The sequence below is a fragment of the Pseudophryne corroboree genome, chromosome 3, assembly GCF_028390025.1.
Source record: "Pseudophryne corroboree isolate aPseCor3 chromosome 3, aPseCor3.hap2, whole genome shotgun sequence".
NCBI lineage: Eukaryota > Metazoa > Chordata > Amphibia > Anura > Myobatrachidae > Pseudophryne > Pseudophryne corroboree.
In genome coordinates, this window is record NC_086446.1 from 444003794 (window position 1) to 444019681 (window position 15888).

At 42.6% G+C, this 15888-nt stretch overlaps 1 protein-coding gene across 1 annotated transcript in view; it reads right to left on the minus strand.

Moving 5' to 3' along the window:
• Nucleotides 1-7355: 7355 nt before the first annotated feature.
• Nucleotides 7356-15888, minus strand: part of CD40 (CD40 molecule) — a 102938-nt gene continuing 94405 nt past the window's right edge. Inside the window, exons 6-9 of the mRNA XM_063960458.1 lie at nucleotides 11998-12056; nucleotides 10071-10154; nucleotides 7876-7916; nucleotides 7356-7733 (exon numbers count right to left, since the gene is read on the minus strand). Of these exons, the coding sequence (XP_063816528.1) occupies nucleotides 7563-7733; nucleotides 7876-7916; nucleotides 10071-10154; nucleotides 11998-12056 (355 nt within the window). The 3' untranslated portion in view covers nucleotides 7356-7562. The remainder of the gene's footprint in view (nucleotides 7734-7875; nucleotides 7917-10070; nucleotides 10155-11997; nucleotides 12057-15888) is intronic.

Genomic DNA, 15888 nt, shown 5'->3' on the forward strand with positions numbered 1-15888 from the left:
TCGCGCGTGCGTACTGCGGCCCGTACGCATGCGCAGAAATGCCGCTTTTTCACCTAATCTCCACGCTGCGACCGAAAGCAGCTAGCGATTAACTCGGAATGAGGGCCTTAGATCAAAGGCTGCAGTATGTTATACGGATAGAAGCCACCTTTTACTATATGTGATTATGGGGTTAATCCGCAGAAATTGACCTGCTATTAACCTTAAAAATCCCAGATGTTTGGGGATTTAACTCTGTCTGCTTTTATATGCTGCCTATTCCAAGGAGTGTTACTAAATACGTTTTAACAATCGATACTTTCAAGACCAACATTCTTTGTACTAACATTGTGGCTATTTTTAACCACTCAGTTATTTACTGACACAGTTATAGTGTTTCTAGCCTATACTACAGGCATTTTAACGTTCAATATATGTGGTGTTTTCTGCATAAATTATTAAATACAATTTTTTACTGGCCTTTCGGCTTAATTCGTTGTGATTACCTAAGCGCAGTTAGTTCATGTCCAACTTTCAAGTCAGTTGCCTGATCAAGCAATCTGAAAATATCATGGGCTCATTTGAAAAATGTACTTAAAATATACACAGGGGATACAACACTAATAAACTATAATGTGCTCCTTTGAAAAAACATCATGCACTGTAATTTTGGGATAACATTGCAAGTTTTCCATTGTGTTAATCATTGTGTTCACATTAACTTTGGCATATTGTCATCAGGCCTGTTTCAGAGAAGTACGCTTATGCAGCTGCAAGTGCGCTTTTCACAGCAACGCAACTGCAGATATCAGCAAGTGAAGCTGCCGCCCAGAAATGAAAAGAGATGCCCACTGGCAACTCATTTGTAATTGCGTTCACACACGCAGCCTGTACGCAAGAACAAATAACATCAGGCTGCAGGGTATGGCTACGGCTATGCAGACTGGACGCGGTAGTAATCAAGCAGGCGCCATGTTTTTGTACATTAGGGCACGCAGATGACATCAGATACATGCCCCGAAAACGGCCACGACACGCCTACATTTTAACAACCACTCCCCATTAACACCATGTTAACACCCCCAAACAGTCACTTCCTGTCAATCACTTTGAAAAGGAATCCTCATTGCGTACTGGTTTGCAGCGGCACTTTGATGCATGCGCAATGTGAAGGCAGCACAGTCTGCAGATAATTGCTCAGTTGCGTGTAACATCAGCTTTGCGTACTTCTCTGAATCAGGCCCATAGTTTTGCCAGTAAACATAGGTAATTATTAGTTATAATGCCACCATGGATGAGTTTGACATGAAACTCATTGCCTTGGACAAGGTTGCCCCCTCTTCTCTCCTATATATTCTTGCAGTTGAGCCTCTGTGCTCATTTTCACAAAGATATCAGAAAGATCTGATAAACATGTTTGTTATTTGTTAAAAATGTACTTCTTTCCCTAACTTCTCCCCTCACATCCCTGCTGAATGTTTGCAGCTTGCTAGACAACATCTCCAGTGTTCCAGGTCTCAGTTGCAAATCTTCTATATCTAAAGCCCTTATTTGTCTTCTCCCCAAGAATGTGGTGAATGAATCTTACCTGAACTTAAATTGTGAAATTGTGTGCAACTTCCATTCAATTCCTAGAGATACTGCTGCTCACCGATGGGTTGAAGATGAAAATTTCAAGCGCCGCTCACAGTCAGTGTAAAGCCAGGCATGCGTTACACTGAGTGCATTTTATATTTTCACCCCCAAGCCGCCGGTGCACGGCTTTGTAAATAAAGCCCAAATTGTAATATTAACTATTCTCCTTTTTTAATTTTCTTACATTTTGGTCCTCTCAAAACTTTTGTGATTTGAATGTATAATTCACCTTAAATTGTGCATATTACACCATATTTCCCTTACATACTAACTTGCTTTTAAATATAGTAATATGCAGCTGTTCAGGCTTTTTTCTGTTCCAGTCATAGTAGAGTTTTCTCTGTGGCCTACCTAGGTAGGTGATTATCACCTGAATATGTCAAGGGTATATCTGTATCAAAGAGCATTTCATAAAGAACATGGTTCCTTCTCTCTGCTATACCATTCTGTTCTAATCCATGATCTTGCCTCTGATATACTGATATATTATAATAGCTCATTGTCTGCTCCATTATTAAGTGAAGTCACAAGCTTTTCATTGATGTCTGGAAGACCACTGAGTAGTAATGGTGCTTAATGAAAGCCTTAGCTATTCTCCAACACCTTCCAGGTGCTGAACCGTTTCTAACCTAGTCTTTATATTTTTTTTCTTAAGCTTTACTTCCACTGATGTCCTGGGCCCATAACCTATTAGCAGTAGATAATTCACGATATTGTTCAGGGGTGGTGAAGTTAGAGAAGACATTTTTATTAAAGAGGAAAACCTTCAAGCTGCTTTTTACCCTGCAGACACACTGACAACTCTGAAGTTAAAGGTTTTCCTTTCTATACTTCATTTTTTTTTTTTTACCTTTAATTCTAACTTAAAAATGCTAGCTAGAGTCAAGGTGAATGGCAAAGAGATTTTGCTTAATCCTTCCAATTTACCTTTACCATCTGACTCACAGTAGTGGGAAACAAGGTTCTCGTGAGGTGGTACATGGTCTCCCTTCATATAACTAAGTGTAGTTTCCCTTTACAGTCTGCTTTAGGGCATATCAGTAGTGGGGTAGAAAGGGGGTGGGGGTACTAATTAGAGATGAGCGGATTCGGTTTTACTCGGTTTTACTCGGTTCTCAAAACCGAATCTTATTGGCTATCCAAAACACGTGACATCCGTGAGCCAATAAGATGTCGTTTTGAGAACCGAGTAAAACCGAGTAAAACCGAATCCGCTCATCTCTAGTACTAATTACCCAGGCCCAGACTGCTGGAGGGCCCCGGGTCCACTGCACCTCCCCCCCCCCCCCCACACATACACACAGTAAACCTAATACCTATCCTTAATGCCAGCCCTATCTTCCCAGTGATATCTACGGGAAGATGGCTCCCGCACATTGAAAGCAAAGACTCTGGCACTGAGCCATAGTCTTTGCTCTCTAGTTCACATGCACCATCCTCCCAAAAATCACTGATGTTATTTGAATGTATAATTAACCTTAAAATGTACATATTACCCTATGTTACTTAACTTGCTTTTAAATATTCTAATATGCCGCTGTTCAGGCTTCTTCGTGTTCCAGTCGAAGTAGAGTTTTCTCTATGGCCTACCTGGGTAGGTGATTATCACCTGAATATGTCACGGGCATATCTGTATCAAAGAGCATTTAATAAAGAACACGGTTCCTTCACTCTGCTATACCATTCTGTTCTGATCCATGCTCTTGCCTCTGATATGTTATAATAGCTCATTGTCTGCTCCAGCATTAAGTGAGGTCACCAGCTGGAGTAGTAATGGTGCTTAATGAAAGTCTTAGCTACTCTCCAACACCTTCCAGGTACTGAACCTTTTCTAACCTAGTGGCTAATTCAGACCTGATCGCTGCTATGCATTTTTTGCACAGCAGGTGATCAGGTCTGAACTGTGCATGCGTATACACCGCAACGTGCAGGCGCGATGGTCTGCAGCGACAAGGATCACCGGGCAGTGACAGGATGGTGAAAAAAATTAGATCGCACTGGCGCCTGCAAGAAGATTGACAGGAAGCGGGTGTTTGTGGGTGGCAACTGACCGTTTCTAGGGAGTGTCTGGAAAAATGCAGGAGGGACCCGGCCTTTTGTGGGAGGATTTGTGATGTCAGCTCCTGTCCCGATCATTGCAGAGGCTGAGTAAGTCCTGGGCTGTGCAGGAACTGCACAAACTGCTGTTTGTGCAGCTCTCCTGCACATGTGATCGCACACCTGCACAGCGAATTTCCCCTCCCCCTGTAGGCGGCGACTACCTGATCGCAGAGATGCAAAAAATGCACCCTAGTGATCAGGTCTGAATTACCCCCCTACTCCTTATATTTTTTTCTTATGCGTTACTTCCACTGATGTCCTGGGCCCATTACCTATTAGCAGCAGATAATTCATGATATTGTCTAGGTGTGCTGAAGTTAAAGAGGACGTTTTTATTAAAGAGGAAAACCTTCAAGCTGCTTTTTACCCTGCAGACACACTGACAACTCTGAAGTTGAAGGTTTCCTTTCTATACTTCATTTTTTATTTACGTTTATTTCTAACTTGAAAATGCTAGCTAGAGTCAAGGTGAATGGCAGAGAGATTTTGCTTAATACTTCCAACTTACCTTTACCATCTGTCTCACAGTAGTGGGAAACAAGGTTCTCATGAGGTGGTACTTGGTCTCCTTTCATATAACTAAGTTTTGTTTCCGTTTCCAGTCTTCTTTAGGGCATATGAGCAGGAAGACGCAATATATCATATTGGGGTCATGATTATTGAGGTGCTTATGGAGCCAAGTCTCCTGAATGATGCACTCTGTCACATATAGCAGGCTATATTTATTTAGATCCCAATGGAAAGCCATCCTTAATTGACAAACCCAGCACATCATTATAGCCCATACTCTTCTCTTTATCTTTGGCTTGCCTCCAGCGTGGACATTGCATGAATAAAGGCCAAAGCAAACTGAATAATGATTAACAAACAACTTCATTTTATCTTGCATGATGAAGTAGCCAGAAAATGAAAATAAGTCTCTTCTACCAGCTTTGACTAGATAACGCCTTTATGTCAAAGTCTCATTTAAATGTTCTGAAAACAAAGCTGACATTGTACCTCAATTGATGTTTTTTTGTAAAACGATGCACCCATTTTCTTTCTTGCAAATGCACCCATACCACAGCAGCCAGATGGCCTAATTTAGAGGTGACGCAGCTGCATTCGCTACTGAGTTTTTGCCTGCAGTGGATTTGCAAAAATATGCTAATGACGCTGCCGTGGGGATTTATACAGGGACGCACAGTGACGGCATCTCCTGTCTGTCGTTTGTGTACAAAGGCGCTCTATTGGTCACACATTAGTCATATTATTGGACCTCTAAGCAACCCTGTAATTGCTCAGAATGTCCGTTGCAAGCAAGCTGCCGGTGCCTTTCCAACTGTATATACGGCTCAGACATGTCTGCGTTTTAAAAGCCACTCCCCTTTACCTTCCACAAACATTCACTATCTGTCATTCCATTGTCAAATAATCCTCACTACATTCGCTACCTCTAATTAATCACCGCGCATGCGTAGTGCGACTCTGACACACGCGCAGTACATAATAAGTATCTCAGCTGTGCAAACGTTGGCAGAGATTTCACCTCGAAATCAGGCCTTAGTGAGTCAAGGTGGCAGAGAGTGGAGGAAGTGCAAAACCTCTTGCTTGTTCTAATGATATTTATCGCTCTTGCACCTCATGTTGCATCCAAAGGAAGAAAATATAAATCTGCCCATATTTACGACACAAGAGCAAAAGAAAAGACGGTTTGAAACTGTGCACATGGACCATCTGCCAATTCAGCACACTTGAATACAGAGAAGATTGGAATGGGACCAGATTATGCTATAGCCTCCTGGCCCCCTGCTCTGCAAAGGCTTCTCCTGGGCATGACCTCAAGGGGGTGCAGGGGGGTGCAGGGATCAAACCTCCATGTCCCATTACTACACTGCTTGAAGTTGTATTAGGAACTACTATTGGAGACATTGGGGGTCATTCCGAGTTGATCGTTCACTAGCAACTTTTTGCAGCGCTGCGATCAGATAGTCGCCGCCTATGGGGGAGTGTATTTTCGCTTTGCAAGTGTGCGAACACCTTTGCAGCCGAGCGGTACAAAAACAGTTTGTGCAGTTTCTAAGTAGCTCTGGACTTACTCAGCCGATGCGATCACTCCAGTCTTTTTGGTACCGGAATTGACGTCAGACACCCGCCCTGCAAACGCTTGGACACGCCTGCGTTTTACCAAACACTCCTAGAAAACAGTCAGTTGACACCCATAAACGGCCTCTTTCTGTCAATCACCTTGCGATCGACTGTGCGAATGAATTCTTCATTAAATCCATCGCCCAGCACCGATCCTCTTTGTACCCGTACGATGCATACGCATGCACAGTTTTGCAGAGTTTTAACCTGATCACAGTGCTGCAAAAAGTTGCTAGCGAGCAATCAACTTGGAATGACCTCCATTGTCATTAGATTAAGCCATGTGATTTTACTGAGAGAATGAAAAATAGTGCTAGACATGTCCCTGGGCGGTACACCCCCTAATATAATTAGCTGTGCACACCTATGAGTGCTAATAAAATAGAATAGGATCTATAGAAGGTACAGAAGTACAAACAGAATAGAATAGGATCTCTAGAAAGTACAGAAGTGCAAATAGAATAGAATAAGATCTCTAGAAGGTACAGATGTACAATTAGAATAGAATAGGATCTCTAGAAGGTACAGAAGTGCAAATAGAATAGAATAGGATCTCTAGAAGGTACAGAAGTGCACATAGAATAGAATAGGATCTCTAGAAGGTACAGAAGTGCAAATAGAATAGAATAGGATCTCCAGAAGGTACAGAAGTGCAAATAGAATAGAATAGGGTCTCTAAAAGGTACATAAGTGCAAACAGAATAGAATAGGATCTATAGAAGGTAAAGAAGTGTAAACAGAATAGAATAGAAACTACAGAAGATACAGAAGTGCAAATAGAATATGATCTATAGAAGGTACAGAAGTGCAAACGGAATAGAATAGGATCTATAGAAGGTACAGATTTTATACATGACCCTTGATAACAGAAATGGTTATACCTATAACCTGTTGTAATAAAAAAAAAAAAGGGCAACTTCTCCATTTCTAAAAAGCTGCACCTTAGTACATATATCCATCAGTGACACGTTGGCAGAAGTATTTAAGTCTACAAGCAAAAGATATGCATAATCCAACTGAAATAGCTCTTGGGTTAGTAATCTGGCTTCAGTGGAGAGCCATTATAAACGGGATGTAGTTATGTGACTGATGGTCTCACAATACCGATCCCGACATCCCGCCGGCTCTCAATCCCGACAGTTGGCATGCCTACTTACAGTGACTATTCCCACTTGTGGGTGTCCACGACACCCATAGAGTGGGAATAGAACCTGTGGCGAGCACAGCTTGCCACCGAGCCCGCAGCTTGGCGAGTGCAGTGAGCCCGCAAGGGGCTTCATTGCTCTCACCTCCCCGCCGGCATTCTTCATCCGGGATCCTGGGATCAAGATGCTGACCAGGCTTTATGTAGGTTTTTAGCAATCTGACCCAAGTTGTCTCTTATCTTACCTATATGGATAATTTGAGTGAGCTCAGATAGCATATAGGGGACACAGATGGGTTTCCTAGCTGTTGCTACCACTACATTGCTTGGTAATAATTTCATGTTAGTGATTAAAAAAATAAATGATAAAAACATTAAAAAAAATATTTAATCATAACTAACATTAACATCAAATAAGATAAAGATTCCCAGCTTGTTGTTATAGTGTACAGTATACAGGGGATGGCAGAGATTTTCTTGGTTAAACCACTTTTCATGACAATGTGGCTAATGACGGGATTCACTAGAGTGCAGCTGTCACTGGCACAGCAAGTTCCATGTAGCCTATTAGGAAAGTTCATACATCCAGAAGGTGCTCTCTAACTTCTTGCTGTGGCATATGAAAGTCTTTCCCCTGTTCCTGGGCCACTGGGAGCCCTTGCATGGTGATGTCCTGGTCTTCTACAGGGAGGTTGGCTTGCTTAGGAAGTTGATACAATGGCTGCCCATTTACCTTAAGTGGATTCTCCTAGAATACAAGTACATGACATAAGTGATGAGAGAGAGAGACACACACAGAGAGAGAGAGAGAGAGAGAGAGAGAGCACATGTAACTATGTTATGTATTAATTTTGCATATATTCTAGTCTTGTTTGTAAATAATCTCTTACCTCTTTTATTTGGTACTTGCCTTTCCAACATCTTCGCTTAACTAGATAACAGAAAAAAAGGTGTTACTTCAAAACCAGAGTGTTCTTATTGGCTAACAGCTCTAATATACTGTATATTATTTAGAGATGAGCGGGTTCGGTTCCCAGAGAACCTAAACCCACCCGTACATCCTGTTCCCAGGCAGAATCCGAGTCCGGCTTGGGACTTCCCGCCAGACTCGGAAACCAGAACAAGGCAAAACGTCATCAACCCACTGTCAGATTCTCGCGGGTTTTGGATTCCATATAAACAGCCGCGCGTCACCGCCAATTTCACTCCGGACTTGGAGAGTGAGTGAGACAGCCATCTGTTTCTCTGTGGGTGGTGGCGTTGGGTGGGGTCAGTGCATGTTCTGTAGGGGTGCTGTTCCTGTCACTGTGGTGTACCTGTCCTGTTAGGGGTGCTGCAGCTGTACATGGGTGTTGCTGTCCTAGCTGTCACTGTGTTGTACAGGGTGCAGGGGCACTGTCCTCCTATATGTTGTGAAAATACAGGGGTGCTGGCCCTGTCTTGTATGCTGTGAAAATTCAGAGGTGCTGTTGTTAGCACACTGGTCCTGTATGCTGTAAAAATACAGGGATGCTGCTGTAAAAATTATATTACGCTGGCCCTGTATGATATAAACATTCAGGGGTGCTGTTGTTAAAATAAAAGCACACTGGTCCTGTATGCTGCAAAAATACAGGGGTGCTGTTGTTAAAATAACAGCACAGTGGTCCTGTATGCTGTAAAAATACAGGGGTGCTGCTGTTAACATAATATTACACTGGCCCTCTATGCTGTAAAAATTCAGGGGTGCTGTTAAAATAGAAGCACACTGGTCCTGTATGCTGTAAAAATTCAGGGGTGCTGTTGTTAAAATAAAAGCACAATGGTCCTGTATGCTGTAAAAATACAGGGGTGCTTTTGTTAAAATAAAAACACACTGGTCCTGTATGCTGTAAAAAATACAGGGGTGCTGCTATTAAAATATTACACTGGTCCTGAATGCTGTAAAAATTCAGGGGTGCTGTTGTTAAAATAAAAGCACACTGGCCCTGTATGCTGTAAAAATTCAGGTGTGCTGTTGTTAAAATAAAAGTACACTGTTCCTGTAAGCTGTAAGAATACAGGGGTGTTGTGAAAATAAAGGGGCACTGTTCTGTGTGCTGTAATAATAAAGGGGTGTTGTGAAAATAAAGGGGTACTGTTCTGTGTGCTGTAATAATAAAGGGGTGCTGTCCTGTGAAATGGAGAAAAATTTGGAGGAAAAAATAGTGGAAGATAAGGAACCACTTCCAGTTCCTAGTACTAGTGCTGAAGCTACTGCTGCCACCAGTCATGACATTGACGATGCAATTCCATCAACGTTGTCTGCTAAGATTTTATGCACCTTATGGCAACGGGTCTGATTGAAACACCTGAATTTTGTAATTAATAGGTGAGGCCAAATACTTTTGTCCATATAGTGTATGTCTGAATGAGCCATAAATATTAAAACCTTTAAACAACAAAAAGGTTCATATAAAAGTACTGTATTCTACAGTACCACATCATAACTACTATCTGCTATCTGTTGCCTATCTGCTTTCTACACAAGGTGAAGATTTACATTTTGTGGGCTGAACCAATACCCAAGGCAATGCCACCTATTTGCAGGGACATCAATAAATGAAAAACACTGCGCTTTAGGGGTATCACTAATTCATATGAAATGGAAAGGCTGCTGAGGTGCAGACTACAAAATGTCTAATACTTAAACAGATCTAAACTAATGTTTCAGCATAATGGCACACAGTAGATTCTGTGAACAGCAGTTCAAGGTTAATGAGGTTTGAGATTCAAAGTAAAATATGTAGTTTATATAATTAATTTATATATATATTGTTTTCATAATATTGTTTCTTGATTGTCTTCCTCATGTGTTGTTATCTATATTGTCAATTAATGGACAGCAGTAGTAACAGTGCCACCTACAGGCTAAAAAAACAACAACACAGCAAAACACAGTAGGCATACTCTACAAATCAGTAAATACAATAGAATAAAAACTATATATTGTTTTATGAAAAGTTATAGCTTCATTATAGTTTTCATTAGTTACTGTACTGCTAGTTACACAAGCAGAATTTCCCTTAGTATGTCTCCTGTTTAGATATTTGTATGGAGCACTTACCAAATATCAGTACAGCAAACAAACATGCCAGGGCTACCACGACAATTACAACATAAATCCAAGTGTTGCCTGTTGGCCCAGTTCCTGAAATATAAACAATGTCACACACATTACTAAAAATAGCAAATATATCACACACCCTTGATACCACATGATGAATTACTCTAATCCTCAAAAACTAATAAACAAGGCAGTAACAAATACATAAAAGGTCTGTGTAATGTTAGCTAGGTGCCTCCTGGTTGGACACCCAGAGATGGATGCAGTGGCAACGTCAGACGGAACCGGCCGACAGAACCGGCTGCACATACATCATTGTCGCATTGCGCAATGGAGATTTCAGTATGTGTTCCTGAGCTAATGGGGGTGGCTGTCCAGAGGTGGGTGTGTTGCCCCCTTTAATCCATCCCCCTTCTTAAATCATTGGAGTATTGACTATTATTTGCACTTGAAACCATCTATTGACACTTACATTTGAACCACAGCTGGGAGGAATATTTCCATTTCATAATGAAAGTGGTAAACAGCTGTGAGGAGTTTGTATCTGATTACATTTGAAATGGAAAATGTGACTTATTTATTAATAATACTGTCAAGCCGCTATACTCTACGTTCTTCTGTATGTAACACTTCATTGCATTCTTATATTACGTACATAGTAATGTGACTTTAGCATTTCCAGTTAACACTGTCAATCGCAGCTCTAAGCTACGGAATACACACTTGTGTATGCCTGGTACATACACCACTGTCTCTGAGCTGGGTACAGCTTGACATTTGTGCATCTTTTACTGAGCACACCGAGAAGGCAAATGTGTACACCTGCAGATGGGCCTCACTGCTTTTATATAACATGAGATTGTCTAGAAGGAGTTCACAGGAGTTAATAATATTAAGTACTGTTACCGCTGCATCCAAAGCTTAGTGGCAATGGAGAAGAGGCCTGGGCTGATGGTTGCCCTTGGGGAGGGGCAGCGTGTGTGTGTGTGTGTGTGTGTGTGTGTGTGTGTGTGTGTGTGTGTGTGTTTATGTGGGGGGGTCCCCCCTTACCTACGGCTTGGGGGAGGGGGGGAGGGCTGATGGTTATGAAATACACCCAAAACCAGTCTTTAGTAAATTTACCCCTAGGTAAGTAAAACATCCTAAAATCAGAGGAGATTTTAAAATTGGAGGAGCAGGAAAGCAATGGAGTGCAAAAAGAGACGAGGGCAGCCCGGGACCATGGAATGGACTCAGGAACTGCCAGTTTCTGGTGGCAGTGTATAGCGTAACGCTTATAAATGGTAATGGGGGAGAGTTATCAAAAGCTTGGAGAAAGATAAAGTATCAACCAATCATCTAATAGCTGTAAGTTTTCAAACACGCTTGTAAAATGACAGAAGCTGATTGGTTAGTGCTCTATGGGCAGAATGTTTCATGCATTGTATATACATCCACCACTTACCGCATGCATAGCAGCTTTTATTAACACTGTATGCATGACTAATTGTGATTAAAAATACAAAGGACAACTTTTCCGATAAGAGCTGTGCTTTGTGAGATGAGGACTTCTGGGTACAGTATATGACCAAAGAGTCCTACTGCACGTGCACCAATTGCCCTGAGCATGTTCAAGCTGCGGGGGGTCAGACAGGGATCCTTAGGACTCTGCATTAAGAAGCTTCTGTAGGCAATGTCATCTATAGACCTATTGGGAACAAGCTTCGTAAAGTTTCACTTCCAGAATCGCGATGCATACCGCCACATTGCAGTCCCATAGCATTTTATGCGGACTAGTGGGTATCTCTCTCCGAGCTTTAATAAATCTCAATGTTCGAGAAGTATTAATTGTCTGCCAACCTCCATTCCGTATATGTCCCTAAACCTCCCACTTCAGTTGTACCATGCAAGTAGCCATCAATTCATTGAGATGAAGACAATAACTCACCACAGACCACATCAGTGGTAGAATTTCCTAGGCGTACTTCCTGTTGTGTTTCACTGCATCTAAAAATCACATAAGGTTAGGCAAGTGTAATTATTACAAACAATAATAATAATTAGAATTCACAGCTTTTTGGGGAAATGAATAACTGTTGTGTGTTAACCTCCTATTAGGTGCTTTATTACTTTAAATACACCGGTTGTCTTAACATTTTGTGGTCTGGGCCAGTATTCATGAGACTGTAGCCTATAAAAAAATCTATGGGGTATATTTACTAATGAGGGGCTGTTACCCATATCAACCAACAACCAATCAGGGTCTACTTTATCACCTCCTAGAAAATAATAGCTAAAATCTGGTTAGCCATCAGCAACACATCCACTTTTGTAAACCTACACTTTAGTAACTATACCCTAGTAGTGACTTCATGATATATTTATTCCAAATACTGGCCCTCATTCCGAGTTGTTCGCTCGCTAGCTGCTTTTAGCAGCATTGCACACGCTAGGCCGCCGCCCTCTGGGAGTGTATCTTAGCATAGCAGAATAGCGAACGAAAGATTAGCAGAATTGCTACTAAATAATTCTTTGCAGTTTCTGAGTAGCTCCAGACCTACTCCTAGATTGCGATCACCTCAGTCCGTTTAGTTCCTGGTTTGACGTCACAAACATGCCCTGCATTTGGCCAGCCACTCCCCCGTTTCTCCAGCCACTCCTGCGTTTTTCCCTGACACTCCTGCGTTTTTCCTGGCACGCCTGCGTTTTTTAGCACACTCCCTGAAAACGCCATGTTGCCGCCCAGAAACAACCACTTCCTGTCAATCACACTACGATCACTCGAGCGTTGAAAAAACGTTGCTCGAGCTTGTGTAAATCTATTAATTTTTGTGTTAAATAACTAAGCGCATGCGCGCTGCGTACCATGCGCATGCGCATTTTCTACCTAATCGCTCCGTTGCGAAAAACGTCAACGAGCGAACAACTCTGAATGACCACCATTATACACTAACGCTATTCTATTTTGACTCACAGCACTGCACATAAATAGGAATTCCCCTTTTTAAAAATGCTCTGCTCCTGAACTTTCTCCATAATCAACTATTGCTGTTATATGCACTAAACTACTTAATTAACTTCTTATAACACTATTCTAAATAATTAATTCAGCAGAGGTAACTGCAATAGGAAATGAGTTGGAAAGTTAGGGTTCAAAGCATTTTAGGGTCCATTTACTAAGACTTGGAGAGTGATATAGTGGAGAGAGGTGGGGAGATGTACTGAGCCTTGGAGAGAGATAAAATCCCATCCGATCAGCTCCTGTTGCAGGCTGAGTTTGAATAATGACAGTTATGAGCTGATTGACTGGTACTTTCTATATCTCCAGCACCTCGTGTCATGTTATAGGCAGTGTTTGAAAAAAGACAATTAGGAGCTGTTTATTTGGTACTTTATCTCTCTCCAAGGCTTAGTACATCTCACCCATCTCTCTCCACTTTCTCTCTCTCCAAGGTGTAGTAAATATTTATTTATTATTTATTTATTTATTTATTATATAGCTCAGCATATTCTATTGCGCTTTACAATTAGAACAACAGTAATAGAACAAAACTGAGCAAAAACAGACAGACAGAGAGATAGGATAAATCTGAACTTGTGCAAAACCATGTTGCACTGCAGGTAAGGCAGATGTAACATGTGCAACATCTGCAGAGAGAGGTAGATTTGGGTGGGTTATATTGTTTCTGTGCAGGGTAAATACTGGCTGTTATATTTTACACTGCAATTTAGATTTCAGTTTGAACACACCACACCCAAATCTAACTCTCTCTGCACATGTTACCTCTGCCCCACCTGCAGTGCAACATAGTTTTGCCCAGTTGCTTGATAATTTGCGTTACTTACCAATATGAATCAGACCTCCTGTGAGGAGACCTGGAAAACAACGTTAGGATTCCTTGGGTGGTATTCAAATGATATATCACGCCCAATCTCCTTTCTAAAGTGATCCCCGTTATCACGCATAGCGCGCCCATAGTAATTGGGTTTAGCTGCGTAAAGGGTTGGATGCCCTCGCTATCCCTGGGGTAGCGAGCTGAAATGATTATACCACGCCTGTCACCAGAAACAGGGGTGAAAAGAATTGAATACCGCACCTTGAGTCCTGGAGATGGGAAACACTCATCTATGCCAGTTGCATTTGTGTTTATAATTTGAATCAGTTTATAAACAAGGATCAGGCCACGAATCACAAGTGGATCTTTTAAAGTGTGTCAGTCAGTAATAAATACACATGTGCTCCATCAAGGAGATATGGAAAACATTCACTGTTAAGCTAACTACACAGTATACAATTATTGGGCCATTTTGGCAATAATCGAGTAATTGTCCTAATTTATTGTATAGTGCAGTGGTTCCCAAAGTTTTTGGAATCACGACGCCCTAGAGTATCAGGTCGAAAATAGGGGCGTGGCTTCATAAAGGGGTGTGGTCAATGTGCCCCCAGTAGTATTGCCCCCGTTTGTGCCCCCAGTAGTATTGCCCCATTTGTGGCCCCAGTAGTATTGCCCCAATTTTTGCAGCTTTAAAAAAAAAAAAAAAAAAATGAATACTTACCATTTTCGCTCCTGATGCCCGACCGCTGCTGCCCTGTCTCTGCCCACTGGCGCCGCTCCTCTGACCTATGGGAGAGACGTCATGATGTCTCTCCCATAGAACCGCATAGACACTAGAGGTCAATCATGACCCCTAGTGTTTAAGTGCCGCTCCCACAATGCAGTGCGGTGCGCGATGACTTAATCGCGCCCAGCAGTACCAGCACCGGGAGGGCACCACTAGTAGCGGATCTTGCCACGGCGGCGGCACCCTCCGGAAGGTGGCGCCCCGGGCAAAAATCCTGTGTGTCCGTAGCAAGATCCGCTACTGTTTATATGTCATCTATAGGGTCAGTTATGTGATGATGGACAGAGGGTTTAGGGCTGAATTCAGCATGGGTTGTAGTTGTGCGACAGCCCTTTACACTAGCATGCAAGGGGGCGCCCAGCACAGGGCAAGTCCGCCCTGCATGCCGCCCCCCCCCCTCCCCCCTTCCCTGTCAGAATGTGAACGCTTCGCTCAGCAGCGAAGCGCTGGCCTATTAGTGGTAGCCCTCTGCCATTGCAGCCAAGCTGCAAAGGCAACTGCCCGCCATCTTTAGGCTTGCAGCAGGTGCGTGTTACATCACGCAGCCCCTGCAGCCCGCCCCACAAATGGTCCGGACTCCACCCCCCCCAATGTTTCAACGCTGTCCCATAAACAATGTGTCGACTGCCCCCTCCCAGCCACCGAACGCCTCTGCCTGTCAATCAGACAGATGCGTTCACATTTGTGAGATGCCTTCTGCATATGCACATACTCCATAAGGGCTTCAGCATGCGAACGCATCGTAGATGCAGTCCATGCTGAATTACGCTCTTAAGTCAATTTAGCAACTGTCTCAGATGGCCGTATAGTGGCCATCTGTGTATGCGGAGTGTCTGCAGTGCACACACATGGACCTTTACATAATGCCATCACATAGTGAGTGACAGGTGGCGGGCGTTCGGGAGTGGCATTGAGGGGAGGGCAGCAGGAAATGCAGGAGTGTCATGGGCATTTTCGGGGTGGCCCGATGACTGCCTGCATTCCCTGCAATCTTTATACTGGTATAATGTGTATAAACGATTGTTTTAGCATTTCTGCGATAACGTGGACAAAGCAACCATTCAATTATCCGATCTGTCAGGCAGGACCGTAAATTTCGGCCTCAATCTGTCAATATCCTGCAGTTTGTGAGCCTGCGCAATAATCTGACCATATGTCCAGGTAGTGTGCGGGTAAACCCGATTTTTCATTCGATTTCTCAAGAAATCAAACAATT